Below are 13705 nucleotides of genomic sequence, written 5' to 3'. Positions count from 1 at the left end.
TGGTGGGCATGCTGGGTGGATCCCAGTCGGTCGTATGCGGGAGTCTGTCTGACTGCCTCCCAGTTTCCAACTTCAGAAAAATACAAAAAAAAATAATAATAATAATAAAATAGTTAACAATCCTGGGAAATATACCATATCTGTTAGGAAAATAATGTAACTCACAGTTTTCATGTCTGCAGAGTTTTGGCTGGAAAAAAATTTTCCAAAGGAAAGGAAGATAACGTCATTCAGTTAGTAGAAACGAATTATATAGAGAAGCAGGAATAATTCCCTTTTGTTTTAACATAGCCCTACTGTAATTTCCTGTAAGACTCCAAAATTCTCATAATTTAGACTGTGTACTCACCAAGCAAACTTCTGATTATTCATTCGATTTCCCCGAACCCTTGATACTGGGGACGGATGTACCCTGTAGGTAAATGAAAGCAATGCAGTCATTGAAAAAGCATATTCCCTATTACAAATGGACAGATAAAAAGGAACCTGTTTATAAATGATCTCTTTTAGATTTGCTTAATATAGAATTCTCCAGAACTTGATCGCCTCGTAGTAAATGGATGTAGTTAATTCCTATGCCTGCCAGCCTGCAGTCTGTTTCTTTTTCCTTCAGTAGCACATCACCAGGGTTTGTCATATGTTCTCTGTGAAGATCCCCCCAAAAGCAGGACCTCCGGTTTTAATCAACTGATTTCATTCACTTCGTTAACAAAAAGTTACTGACTGCGTACTCCTTGCCAGGTTTAGGAGTGGGTTGAAATAATGTAAGGTGTGGTACTTGCCCTTGGGGAACCCTTTCTGCTACCTGTCCCCACCAGGGTGGGGGGACATAAGTGACAGTCTAAGTGCACATTTTCTCATTAAACTTTTAGACTTAAGTAAGCAAGAAACTAAAAGGAATTAAGATATGCCACTCCAAAATATGCTACTTTGGCACGAGGATTATTTTGAGTTAAAGGTAACTGAGAAATAGCAGGCACAGGAAGAGCTCTCTATCTTCCCTTGATAGGCCTAATAGCAGGGCATAAACGTATGTTTTGTTAAGAATATTTACACTTGTAAAGATGTCCCCCTTCTCCCATACCAGAAAGAGCAATACATCAATAATACTCTTATCACCAGTGATGGTATTAAAATGAGTTTCCATAAAAAAGCCTTATTTACTGGCCCTGGTTGGTGAACTCAGTTGGTTAAAGCATTGTCCCAAAACACCAAGGTCTGTGTTTGATCTCCTGTAGGGAAACACACAGGAAGTGACCAATGAATGCATAACTAAGTGGAACAAAATGAATGCTTCCCCATCTCTCACTTTCAAATTAATCAATAATTTTTTTTAAAAAAGTACTTTTATTTACCATTATTGTCCCCATACATTTCCTAGTCACCTTCTTACAATTTACCCCCCTCCAAAAAGCCCAGACCCCTTTTCTTTTGACTAGTCCTTTCTTCACAATTTGTCACCCTTTGTTAAAACGGTATATAAGCTCCAACATCTAATTATGTTTTTGGGTTACTTATCACTGAGTATTCTTACATGTGTGCATGTTGCACATGTGAACTGTTTCTTTTTTCCCCTTGCTAAGCTGTCTTTTGTCAGTTTAATTTGCAGGCCCTCCAGACACAGAACCTGCGAGGATACAGGAAAAGTTCTTTTCCTCCTCTACAATAATTTCATCCAAATGTCCAGAAACAGAATCTATCGGAATGGGGGAGGAAAGAAGGGCAAACAATTATTTCTTTTAAAAAAAAAAGACCTTTTAGATGTGATGCTCTACAGCAGGGGTCCCCAAACATTTTACACAGGGGGCCAGTTCACTGTCTCTCAGACCGTTGGAGGGCCGGACTATAAAAAAAAACTATGAACAAATCCCTATGCACACTGCACATATCTTATTTTAAAGTAAAAAAACAAAATGGGAACAAATACAATATTTAAAATAAAGAACAAGTAAATTTAAATCAACAAACTGACCAGTATTTCAGTGGGAACTATGCTCCTCTCACTGACCACCAAGGAAAGAGGCGCCCCTTCTGGAAGTGCAGCGGGGGCCAGATAAATGGCCTCAGGGGGCCTCATGCGGCCCAGTAGTTTGGGGACCCCTGCTCTACAGCTTTGAGGAAGGAAAATCAATTCAAAACTTTAGCTAAATAATCAAGAAGTAAAGACTACATATACTGTTTTATAAGCTTCCAGGGCCGGAGTCATCCACTGGCAATAGTTTAAATTTCCAGGCACTGATGAGATCTTCAGGTTATTAAGTGACTACTTTGGGGAAGGGAGAGTCACTTGTTTTACTGTTTTAAGAAACTTAAACAGCTGAACCTCCAGCTCTGTGAAGATCACTAACTGGCAACACAATATACCCTACTTCCTGCTTCCTTTTGGCCAACTTCCTGCTTTGTTCTATCTTTACCAGGATTTGTGAGATCTAGGCAGTCTCTTTAGCTTGTGTTATCTTCACTCTTTATGTCTCGGACATCACTTTTGTGTACAGGACAAGAAAGAAAACAGGGATCTTAAACTCCGGTTATTATAGTCCAGTGAGAACCATCCATTAGAACCTCAGTTTTTTATAGGCGTTTAACACGTGAAAATCATTTCAAAACAGATTATCGAGTTCCAGCCACACAGAAGGCCCAACTGCAGTCTTTCGGTCAAGGCAAGAGCCAGGCTGCACTTTGCATTGGGAAGGCTTATTTCTTCCAACACCCCTTATTAACATTCTTTTCCTTACAGCACTTCTCAATGGCTGCTGCAGCTGAGCCGTTCAGCACAGATTTTCTGCTCGGCATGGGGGAGGGGAATGTTAATTATGCAGAAAGATGGAGAGAGGCCAGACAGCCCCTCTGGTGAACTGTCTCATTCAAGCAAGGCCCACTTCCTGCTGTTTTGCAGCTACAAGGATCACCTGTTGGTCTTGGCATCTGGCCAAACTGGGGCCTGGCGGAAACGACAGACTCAGCTAGAAATGAAAGCCAGCTCCGAGTCCAGTCTCCCAAATTGGGGAGAGAGAGAGAAAAACATGCAATAAAAACGTGTAAGAATTATACAAAAGGGAGCAAAACTCATTATTTTTTCTCTTCTTTCTTTTTTTCTTTCAGTCTGTCCGCTTGAGATATAATCATCAAAATGAAACTGTAAGCCAAAAAATGTCTTCCGGGTCCGAAGGGGAAATGCAGGAAATCCTCTTGAATCCCCCCTACATTCCCACTGGGGCAAAGAGTCATGCTGCCTAAAGAAAGTTTAAAAAGTAATAGCCCAAATACAGTTATGTCATTCACTCGATGGCCTTTAAATGTTTACTTCTCTTATTTCTTCCTCCTCAACCCCTAGTATTTCTATTCATCATGATAATCTCACCAGTTGAAATCTGAAGATATATTCTCTTGTTGATGGTACTCACTGCATACATCAGTGTTGAAAAATAGATCTATTTCACCTACAATTATAATATTCTCTAGGTATTTTGTGTCTCATAGCAAAACTTCGTTGACCCATCCATACATCAAATACTATAAGCAGATAATTTCTGAAACTGTTCAACAGTCCTCAAAGAATTTCTGATTTGTGTGTATGTGTGAACCAATCGTTATAAAGTTTCTTAAAACAGTAAAACAAGTGACTCTCCCTTCCCCAAAGAAGTCACTTAATAACCTGAAGTTTACCTCATCTGATAAAGTATACCATAAATGTTTACATTTCAGCTACCTCCCAAATTTTATTTCTTCAAAAGGATATGCAGTGTTTTTGTGAGTTGAGTCTTTATTGTGACTCTTTTTGCCATTGTCTATCTCCTTTCCACATAGAGCAGCCAGGCAGGTACAAAGTCAAAAACCCCAGTAGGAGAAACCACCACCTAATCTGCATGTCATGCATTATTCATGACCCCCTGATTCCTGCACCTGCATAGAGGCAGGAAGCTTGCAGGGAACGTTCATTATTCTTCCCTTAGCCTCACACAGGCTTGATTACTGGTAAGCCACTTTGTTCTATAACTAAGGGTTTCAGGCCTCAGAACTAACCACTGGATATGGAAAGAAAAAAAAAATACACCACACACACACACCAAGCTGAAGAAAAGGGCAATCTTGGTCGTTGTGTAACATGTGAATGCTACAATGTGCTCTCTGAGACTGACAGTTTATGGCAGATGGAAATGCTCACACTGGTGATTCACGTGACAGAAAAAAGGAAGCTATACCATTAAGGCCCTGTATAGCAACTCTCCTATTTATATACACTGTCTCAATTATCTGAGACAGACTGCATGTTTATAAATTTACCCAATGCTGGGCTTAATTTAGTCTTCGTGCTAATCATGTGAGTGTGTCTTAGCTATCTTAACACAGAAATGACCCTTCTTTAGGTAGAAGCACCAGAGGACCTGACTCTCAAATCTTATGTTTTAATGACTAGTACTTATAGTTAAGAGAATATGATCACTTTATTTTCCTTTCCTTTTTTTTAACAAGATTTTATTTATTCATTTTAGAGAGAGAGAGAGAGAGAGAGAGAGAGAAGGGGGAAGGAGCAGGAAGTATCAACTCCCATATGTGTCTTGACCAGGCAGACCTGGGGTTTTGAACCTGTGACCTCAGTATTTCAAGTTGACGCTTTATCCATTGCGCCACCACAAGTCAAGCAAACACTCTGTTTTTCAATGTCTTCATAAACCTATCTGAATGGCTGGTAGTTGGAGCTGGGCTGGGAAACTCGGACACCCAACACAGCTCACTGATATACTGCTGTGATGGGTACCAATTCTATCTTTTTACTCTCCCCACCACAGAAAAGCAGTGACAACTTAAATGCAATCCTGTAGCCCCCAGTGGAATGGGAGTGAAATGATAAAGGGTACAACTGTGTAAGCAGTGTGCCTGGGACTAAACCCCAGCTCCACCAGTAGTAACCCAGTGTTATCCTAGGGCAAGTTCCCTAAGCTTACAGTGCTTCAGTTTTCTCATCTGTGCAAATGGAGGCAGTCATGAGAGGCACCTCCTAGGCCTGGGAGAGTCAAATCGGTTGACAGTTGTAAAGTGTTTAGGACAGTGGTTGGTGCTCAGAAAGGGGTCGATACATATTAGCTATTCCAGGGGACTGAGATGACAAATGTCCTCTATAGAGTCTGCAATCTTAACCACTATACTTATACGACTTCACTAAAGATGAGGTAACAAAGAGAAATGAACACATAAAGAGTAGCATCAACTGAATACTGTGATTTCTAAGATACTGGCGTACTCTGTGGTAGCTGATTTTTCTGTTACTTACTAGAAGACCTCTCTCCTGTTTGTTAAGTTGCAGCGTATGTCAGTTATGTTCCATTCAAGGTCAAGTCAATAATCATAGCAATACAAAAATCACTCCCATTTACTGAGCCCTTACTATGCCAGACACCATGCTTAGGACTTTAGGTACATTCTCTTATTTATACTTATAGCCTTATTATACACATTTTAACTTTGAGCAAACAGGTTTAGAAGAATTTTGATAACTTGCCAGGGTCACACAACTTGTGAACAGCAAAATCAGGACTTAAACATAGGTATTGCTGACCTGTCCTACCCCAGATTACTTTGCCATCTTTATGAACACATATACAAGGGCAGGCAAAAGTAAGTGTACAGTTGTTCGTATGGAAAACAATAAAATAATTAATAAATAATTATACAAGAATAAAAAGCGTGTGTTTTGTGTACCTACAACTGCAATCCTACTTTTGTGCATACTGGTAGATGCCCTCCACACTATCCTAGAGGTTGCAATAAAGTAAATTAGCACCAGAGGCTTTAATGAGAGGTTTAGCATTTATTTAAGTCCCATTGTACATTCTATAGCATAAATAGATCAAAGTAAAAGTAGGCTTTTCTTGGCCTGAGGTTGGCACTGGACTAAGTAGCAAGCATTGTGAGTACTCACAAGAAATACAGTCACAGTAATATAAGTACACTGTACTCCCTTTAACTATGAAAATTCCTTGTTACTAGTGTTGCTATTTAAATACAAAATGTGCAACACATGTAAGTTTTAGATGGTAAAATTAATCCTAGCTATACGTCCACTTCTCTTCCCATTTTTTCTAGAACCCCATCCAGTTTGTGTCCACACGCTCCTGATGAAATCATCCTTGTCTTCATCATCAGTGGCCTCCACGTTCAAATCTAGTGGTTAATCCCCAGCCCTCATCTTCAATTCTTAGCGGCAGCTGCCGTAACTGATCACTCCATCCTTGAACAGCTTTCTTAATCAGCATCAGTCCTGGTCTCTGGCTTTCCTCCTCCTCTTTTTTCCCTCGTCTTAAATCTCCTACTCTCATTCTTTGAATTCTAAATATTGGCGTGGCCTCAGGATCTCTTTCCCATGTCTTTCTCTTGCCAATTTCAACTCTCACTCCCCAGACTGAAAGGGTCCCCAACACAGCACCCTCACACCCAGCTAACGGGCTTCCACACCATCTATGTTATAATGACCCCAAATTTCTGTTTCGGTTTCCACCCCATCCCTGTATTTTCTCTGAATACAAGTCTCAGGTTTATTAATCCTAATTCTTTCCTTCAAAAAAAATTTTTTTTAAACGGGTGTTCCTTTCCACATCTCAGTTTCAAAACATGGCGACACCACTGAGTAATCCCAGAGTCCTTTCACGCTCTTAACTCCATATATTAGAGAGGCTGCTGAAAATAAACTACTATTTCACAGACCAATAAAATATTTATTGTAGGAAATTACTCACTCAATGAGATTAGAGATTTTTATTATCAAGATCATGAAAAATCATTATGTACAAATATTTTCTCAAGTTCATTTTTCTGTTATATAATAAAACTTGTAGTCCATACTTCCATTCATAATTTTTCCCAATTATTCTACATAAAACACACTCTAAAAACTCAGTTGACCACATCTGTGGAAGATTAATTTAGAAATAACTTCACAGCTATTCTGAAATACCAGTAGTTTCCTATACAGAATCACATGAAAGATAATTTAAAAGTAATTCTTGGTATTGCTTCCTTCTTACACATAGTTGTACTGAATACAAGTTCTCATGATCATTTAGCTGAGCTTGGATGTTTTTATTAAAATATACATAAATACATTTGACTAAATCAAAATAAGTATGACCAGTGATTAAATTAAGTGGGCCCTTTTTATTCTCTGCTTTCATCAAGCCAGAGATCAGATGTCCATTAGGAATGCTACACAGTTTTCTAAAGTTCTCTCCCCTCTCCTATTATATTTGTCTCTTTCTCTCCTGCAAAGCCATTGATGTTATTTTCAGAAGAGTAGGCTCAACTTAAACATCATATAGAATTAATGGGATATTTTTTTCACTGTCTACTATAATACTGTAAATTTTTTAAATGTTGAAGGGAGCAATATGTATTTCTGCTATGCATCATCAGAATAAAGAATTCTAAAAGGAAAACATTTGCTTTGCATAATTATATAAATTAATGCCAATCTCTTCTCCTAACATCCCCTCTTGCTGTGTGGCAGCGACACTGAGGACTCTCTTCCTTCCTTCGTCACCTGTTTAGCTGATGGGCAACTTTAAGAAGCCATCCTGAACCTCCCGGCCTAGGTGAACTCACTCCAAGTTCTCACAGCATGGAGGACTTAGAATTTGATAATGGAAGATTAAATTTGTTTGTATGTTTAGTTTATTTTGTTTGTCTCTCCAGCCAGACAGTATGTTCCAAGGAGATAAGAGAGCTTTCCTCCTTTTGCTCACTCTCATTTCTCCACTGCCAGCCACCAGTGGGCACTGAGGAAGGAACTGCTGTGTGCTCACCCCTGTTTTCTACTGGACTCTAACTTCTAGGATGGACAACAATGGTCATGCCTAAGTCACCATGCCATCCTCAGAGCTTAGCACAATAAGCATATAATAAACCATTGTTAAGCAAAAAGATGGTGAAAAAAGATAAAAAGTTTCAGATTTAGAAATGTGAGCTATTTCATAAAATCACTTAAGAACACATCGGGAGCACCTAGAGCTTCAATGATTGATTAACATTAATTAATTAAATCCAACAAACACTCAACAGTTACTTTCCATGAATTCTGGCTTTGTGGGTGAGGCAAAATTGCTGTCCGCAGGAAGTTCAAGCTCTAGTTGAGATAAACAGGTAGGAACTATCATAAAATAGGGTAGAAGAATTAAAAGGGATTTCAAGTTGTATTGGTATGAAGAAGGGTTAGAATTGATTCAAACTGTGAAACAACAGAAAAGGTTAAAGGAAGAGACCTTTAGGCTGGGACGTGAAGGATAAATGAAACTTTCAGAATAAAAGTGAATGATGGTAGAAAGATACTTCAAGAAGAGGAGCTAAATTAGTCATCTAAGTATGACAGTGCATTGTGGTATGAGGGGGAAGTTGCCTAGAAACATTAGAAGATGAACTAGAATGTTAATACAGAGTTAGAATACAGATCAATAAATAACTGTCTGAATAAGGAGTTAGTAACTGGGGCATTCAGCTATGGAGTCATATCAATCTTTCTTCTACCTTTAATTTAACCAGTATTATTGCATATCGATCATTTACTTATCAATTCAAATACTAATTGAAGATCTATTGTGCCAGATACTGTTCTGGGCTCGTAGTATTGTAAACTGAGTGTTGCGGAAGGGATATTACATCTATTACAACATGATTCCTGACTGCAGGAAGCCTACAGTATAACAAGAGTTTCGACAAACAATTGACCATCATGGTACAATGGGATAAATGACTATAATAGTAGATAAAAGGGACATCTTAATTAAGCTTTGTAGATCTGGAAGTTTCTCTAGGACAATACAGAGAGACATTGAGGGTAGATATGTCCAATAGCAAAGCTACAAATTGTTCAGGGTGACGAGAGTCAAGGGTCCGGCAGGCCTGGAGCGGCAGGAGATTACGTAAGAACGCAGCACAGATCAGGGAAGATCTTGTACACTGGGCTAACCGGCTAACTCAGAGACTTAAAGGACAACCACTAGAGGCTTTCATGGTTGGAACTGACACAATCAGATTTGTGTTCTAGAAGAATCACCTTGCCAGCAGTGCAGAGCGTGGCCTGCAGAGAATGCATGTTTACACAGGCAATACCACCAGAGGACCACTGGGAGTGATGGAAGACTGGGGAGATGTAAGAGGAAGACGAATGCCTAAGAAATTAACTGTCCCCCCGGGTCCTGTTGAAAATATATGCAAGGTGTGGGGAGGAAAGGCCCAATGAAGTAAACAGTTTTTGGATAACACCTGGAGTTCTGAAACGAGTGGTCAGAAGCGCCAATACAGGGAATAAAGATCATGTGTAGAATTAAAAAGAATACAGTGAGCTTCGGTCAGGTGCATATACAGATCTAGGGTTCAGGAGAAATTTTTAAGAAGAGAGCTGGAGATGTGAGCATCCTTATCATATCAATTCCAGATGAGCCCCGAGTGTCAGAGAGGCAGAATTTAAGCAAGAAGAGCTGCAGACCAAGCCAGGGCCCCTGGAAACGCTCTTATCTTCTTGGATAACTTAAAACTCTCCTCCTACTCATTCAGGGAATGCTGAAGATCCCCACTTATTGATGAGAAGTTGGAGTTCCAGGACTCGATTTAGGCTCAGATGATCTCATGATCAATGTTAAAGGAGGTAAGAAAGGATCTTCTCTTCTCTTCCCTTCACATCAGAAAATAATCTTTTTTCCTTCAGGACTGCCTTAGGTGGCAAATGGTACCGATACCATTTCTGTAAACAACCCAGAAACCCAAGAGGCAACCTTAACTAAACTTCTCTCCCCATATCCAACCCATTTTCAGTCCCCTACACCATCTCCATTGTTTCCACTGCTCATTTCCTCAGTCTCTAAATTATTTTAACCCATTCTCCCCTGTCAGTCAAATAAGTGTGTAAATATGATGTATATGTCTGCTCGCTTATAGTTTGCATTGGGTGTGGGGGACAGGCTGTAAGCCTGCAAAGTCATTATAGTCTAAGGCTTAGTTTTAAGACTAAGCCTTTCCCACCCTTTTAATACTAAAATCATTTCAAAACTAAGCTTTCCCCCACACCCTTGACTGTTGCATGACATGAAGTGGTACATTTTTATGAGGAATCGCATTTATGCCTCAGATAAGTGGCTTTGTATCAGAGACTTCCTTATTTATATATTGGCTTAAAGGCTTTAATTTCTACACTCTAAGATAAGGCAGACGGGGGAGGGGAGGGTTCTCTTGCTCAGATCCTGTCATCAGCCTTGCAGAGGAGAGGCAGCCAACATGGCGGATGCTGAAGGAGAAGCCAGTTTGTGCAGAGAGGAGATAGGGAACAGAGGTGAATAAGGCTGGTAAGGTAGAAACCTTTGATTCTAGGAATACTCAGATAAGTCAGTGGCTTTGGGAGCCCTGAATGGAAAGGGAAGTGTTTTCCCACTGTGTGTATTTCTTGCTTTCCAGGTGCAAGCTAGGATTAAAGGTAATGGCCCACCAGTTCTTGGCTCCATTATTTCATTACTGTCTGTACAAATCAAATGTGAACCTGCATGGGCCAGGCAGCTGTGATGGTGGCTGTGGCTACTGGCTTTCCACCCTCTTACCAGTACTAATCCCAGAACCTCGCCCCCCCATCCCTTTGCTGCACTAGAGCTGCATTGTTATTTCTCAGCATAGCCTAAATGCCTGTGATCTGGACATTGCTCATCTCTGACTCCACCTTCCAAAAGTGCTCCCCTCCCTGTCCCCTGCTCTCTGTGATGCAGTCACCCCAGCCCCCTTTCAGTTCCTTGCAGCTCAGTGCCTCCACATGGGTTGTTCCTCTTCTATAGAGCTATGTGGGGCCGTCTGCCCCTTCATGGAGTTAACTTACCCAGCTCTCACCTCACATGTCACTCCGCTTTGCAGGACTCACCAGAAAGGATTATGTCTCTGTCACACAGACTCTTAGTATTCTCTTTGTTGTCCTTCACAGAACTTACCAGGCTTGTGGTCATGCAGAGACATGATAATTCAGTGAGAAGCAGGAACTGCTTCTCCTTAGAAATTCTTAGTTCTCCAGTATGTGCCCAGTATTGGGCCCTAGGTCTGGTACAAAGTAGCCACACATTAAATACTGCTCTATAAATAAAAGGAGATGATAAGAACCCATAATAGTAGCCTTTTAATTTTTCCTAAGATTTTTTTTTCTTTTTGCAATAATCTGAAAAAATAAGTAAATCTATATAACAACTTAATACATATCTTTAATATTTATATATATACATATATACATATATATGTGTGTGTGTGTGTGTGTGTGTGTGTGTGTGTGTGTATATATATATATATATATATATATCTCCTTTAGAAGCTGGAAACGGGGAGAGACAGCCAGGCAGACTCCCGCATGCGCCTGACCGGGATCCACCCGGCACGCCCACCAGGGGCGACACTCTGCCCCTCCGGGGCATCTCTCTGCCGAGACCAGAGCCACTCTAGCGCCTGGGGCAGAGGCCAAGGAGCCATCCCCAGTGCCCGGGCCATCCCTGCTCCAATGGAGCCCTGGCTGCGGGAGGGGAAGAGAGAGACAGAGAGGAAGGGGTGGAGGCGGAGAAGCAAATGGGCGCTTCTCCTATGTGCCCTGGCCGGGAATCGAACCCGGGTCCCCCGCACGCCAGGCCACTGAGCCAACCGGCCAGAACCCAATATTTATATTTACTGTGCTTACTACATAACAAAGATCAAGTACAAAGTGGAAGAGGTGGTGAATAGAAAGGAGTGTGGCTCAGATGTTGTCCCAGAAAAGCTCTGGCCCCGCAGGAACCGGGTTGTGTGGAGCCACAGCCCTGACACCCAGCACTGTCTGCACACAGGACCACCCAGGCCGGGTTGTGTGGAGCCGCAGCCCTGACACCCAGCACTGTCTGCACACAGGACCACCCAGGCCGGGTTGTGTGGAGCCGCAGCCCTGAGCACACAGGACCACCCAGGCCGGGTTGTGTGGAGCCGCAGCCCTGACACCCAGCACTGCCTGCACACAGGATCACCCAGGCCAGGTTGTGTGGAGCCGCAGCCCTGACACCCAGCACTGTCTGCACACAGGACCACCCAGGCCGGGTTGTGTGGAGCCGCAGCCCGGACACCCAGCACTGTCTGCACACAGGACCACCCAGGCCGGGTTGTGTGGAGCCGCAGCCCTGACACCCAGCACTGTCTGCACACAGGACCACCCAGGCCGGGTTGTGTGGAGCCGCAGCCCTGATACCCAGCACTGTCTGCACACAGGACCACCCAGGCCGGGTTGTGTGGAGCCGCAGCCCGGACACCCAGCACTGTCTGCACACAGGACCACCCAGGCCGGGTTGTGTGGAGCCGCAGCCCTGACACCCAGCACTGTCTGCACACAGGACCACCCAGGCCGGGTTGTGTGGAGCCGCAGCCAGGACACCCAGCACTGTCTGCACACAGGACCACCCAGGCCGGGTTGTGTGGAGCCGCAGCCCTGACACCCAGCACTGTCTGCACACAGGACCACCCAGGCCGGGTTGTGTGGAGCCGCAGCCCGGACACCCAGCACTGTCTGCACACAGGACCATCCAGGCCGGGTTGTGTGGAGCCGCAGCCCGGACACCCAGCACTGTCTGCACACAGGACCATCCAGGCAGGGGGCCAGAGCAGACATGACTGTCGCTTCCTCACCCCTGGAGAAACTGGTGGAAAATTAGCAGCCATTATGGAGAGACTGGTGAAATTCAAATAAGGTCTCTAGTTTTGTTAATTGTGTTGAACCAATGAGAATTTCTTGGTTTGAATAATTACACTATGATTATGTGAAATATAAACACTAGGAAAAGTGAATTAAGGGTATTGGTGAACACTTGTATTTTTACAACTTTTAAATCCTAAAATTATTTTAAAATAAAATATTTTTAAAGTGCTATTCTTTTGCCAGGATAAGACTATAAGCAGTATAGATTTCCTAGAAACTACTTTTTTCCTGTTTTACTTAGTGTTTTTTTCATTCTATATATAACTACAGAGTGTACAGTGTATCTCTCCATGTGTGTGCACTTTCTCTTGCATACTCATTTTTTCTTTTTTGGTAAATAGACTCATCAAATAATTCTACTACTTTTGCCATCATGGGTTTTGAATGCACTAAGTACAGAATTACCAATAACAGGTACACAGACATACCCTGGTAACTGCTTCAATTTTCCACTTCATTTTGCATGTTTAGAAGACTGATGAATTATTTTGCAGTGTTTGGTGGACGGTGCATTGAGGTCCCTGTCATTTCACATGTGAATTGAAGTTCTTTAATTTAGTCGTTAGTGTGGACTGAGCTGGAGGAATTTTATGAATTGACAGACATTCTGATTGGTAGTTATTCTATTAGTCACAATGGTAATGCCTTTTATTCTGTGCACTCTGTTGAGAAAGAATAGTAAGTTGTTGAAAAATTACTTCAAACGCTTTTACTGCCTCTGGCTGCATTAATTTTGAGATGCCTCATTTAGGCTAAAGAAAGAGGCAATGTTAAAGTATGTAATGTGGGCTTTTTGTCACCCCAAAATGGATCTATTACAATATAGTATTCTCTCAAGAAGGTGTTATAGCTCAGTAGGCTGAACCATTTTTCCTGTGAATAGGACAAAATTTTACATCATTTGGCTTATGGCATAATAAAAATGGCAAACTAGACTTTAAAGATGATAAGCCCTATTTAAGAAGAAAATGTTGCTTGCAC

The 13705-nt window shown here is 41.8% G+C and overlaps 1 protein-coding gene across 2 annotated transcripts in view; it reads right to left on the bottom strand.

Annotated features, from left to right (window-relative positions):
- KLF12 (KLF transcription factor 12) overlaps positions 1-13705 on the bottom strand; it is a 476625-nt gene that overhangs the window by 81872 nt on the left and 381048 nt on the right. For both annotated transcript variants that reach the window (XM_066380776.1, XM_066380778.1), the window contains one exon: positions 350-412. In XM_066380776.1, the coding sequence (XP_066236873.1) occupies positions 350-412 (63 nt within the window). The remainder of the gene's footprint in view (positions 1-349; positions 413-13705) is intronic.

Source organism: Saccopteryx leptura, chromosome 4 (genome assembly GCF_036850995.1).
Source record: "Saccopteryx leptura isolate mSacLep1 chromosome 4, mSacLep1_pri_phased_curated, whole genome shotgun sequence".
In the NCBI taxonomy this organism is placed as follows: Eukaryota; Metazoa; Chordata; class Mammalia; order Chiroptera; family Emballonuridae; genus Saccopteryx; species Saccopteryx leptura.
This window is presented reverse-complemented; position numbering and strand designations above follow the sequence as displayed.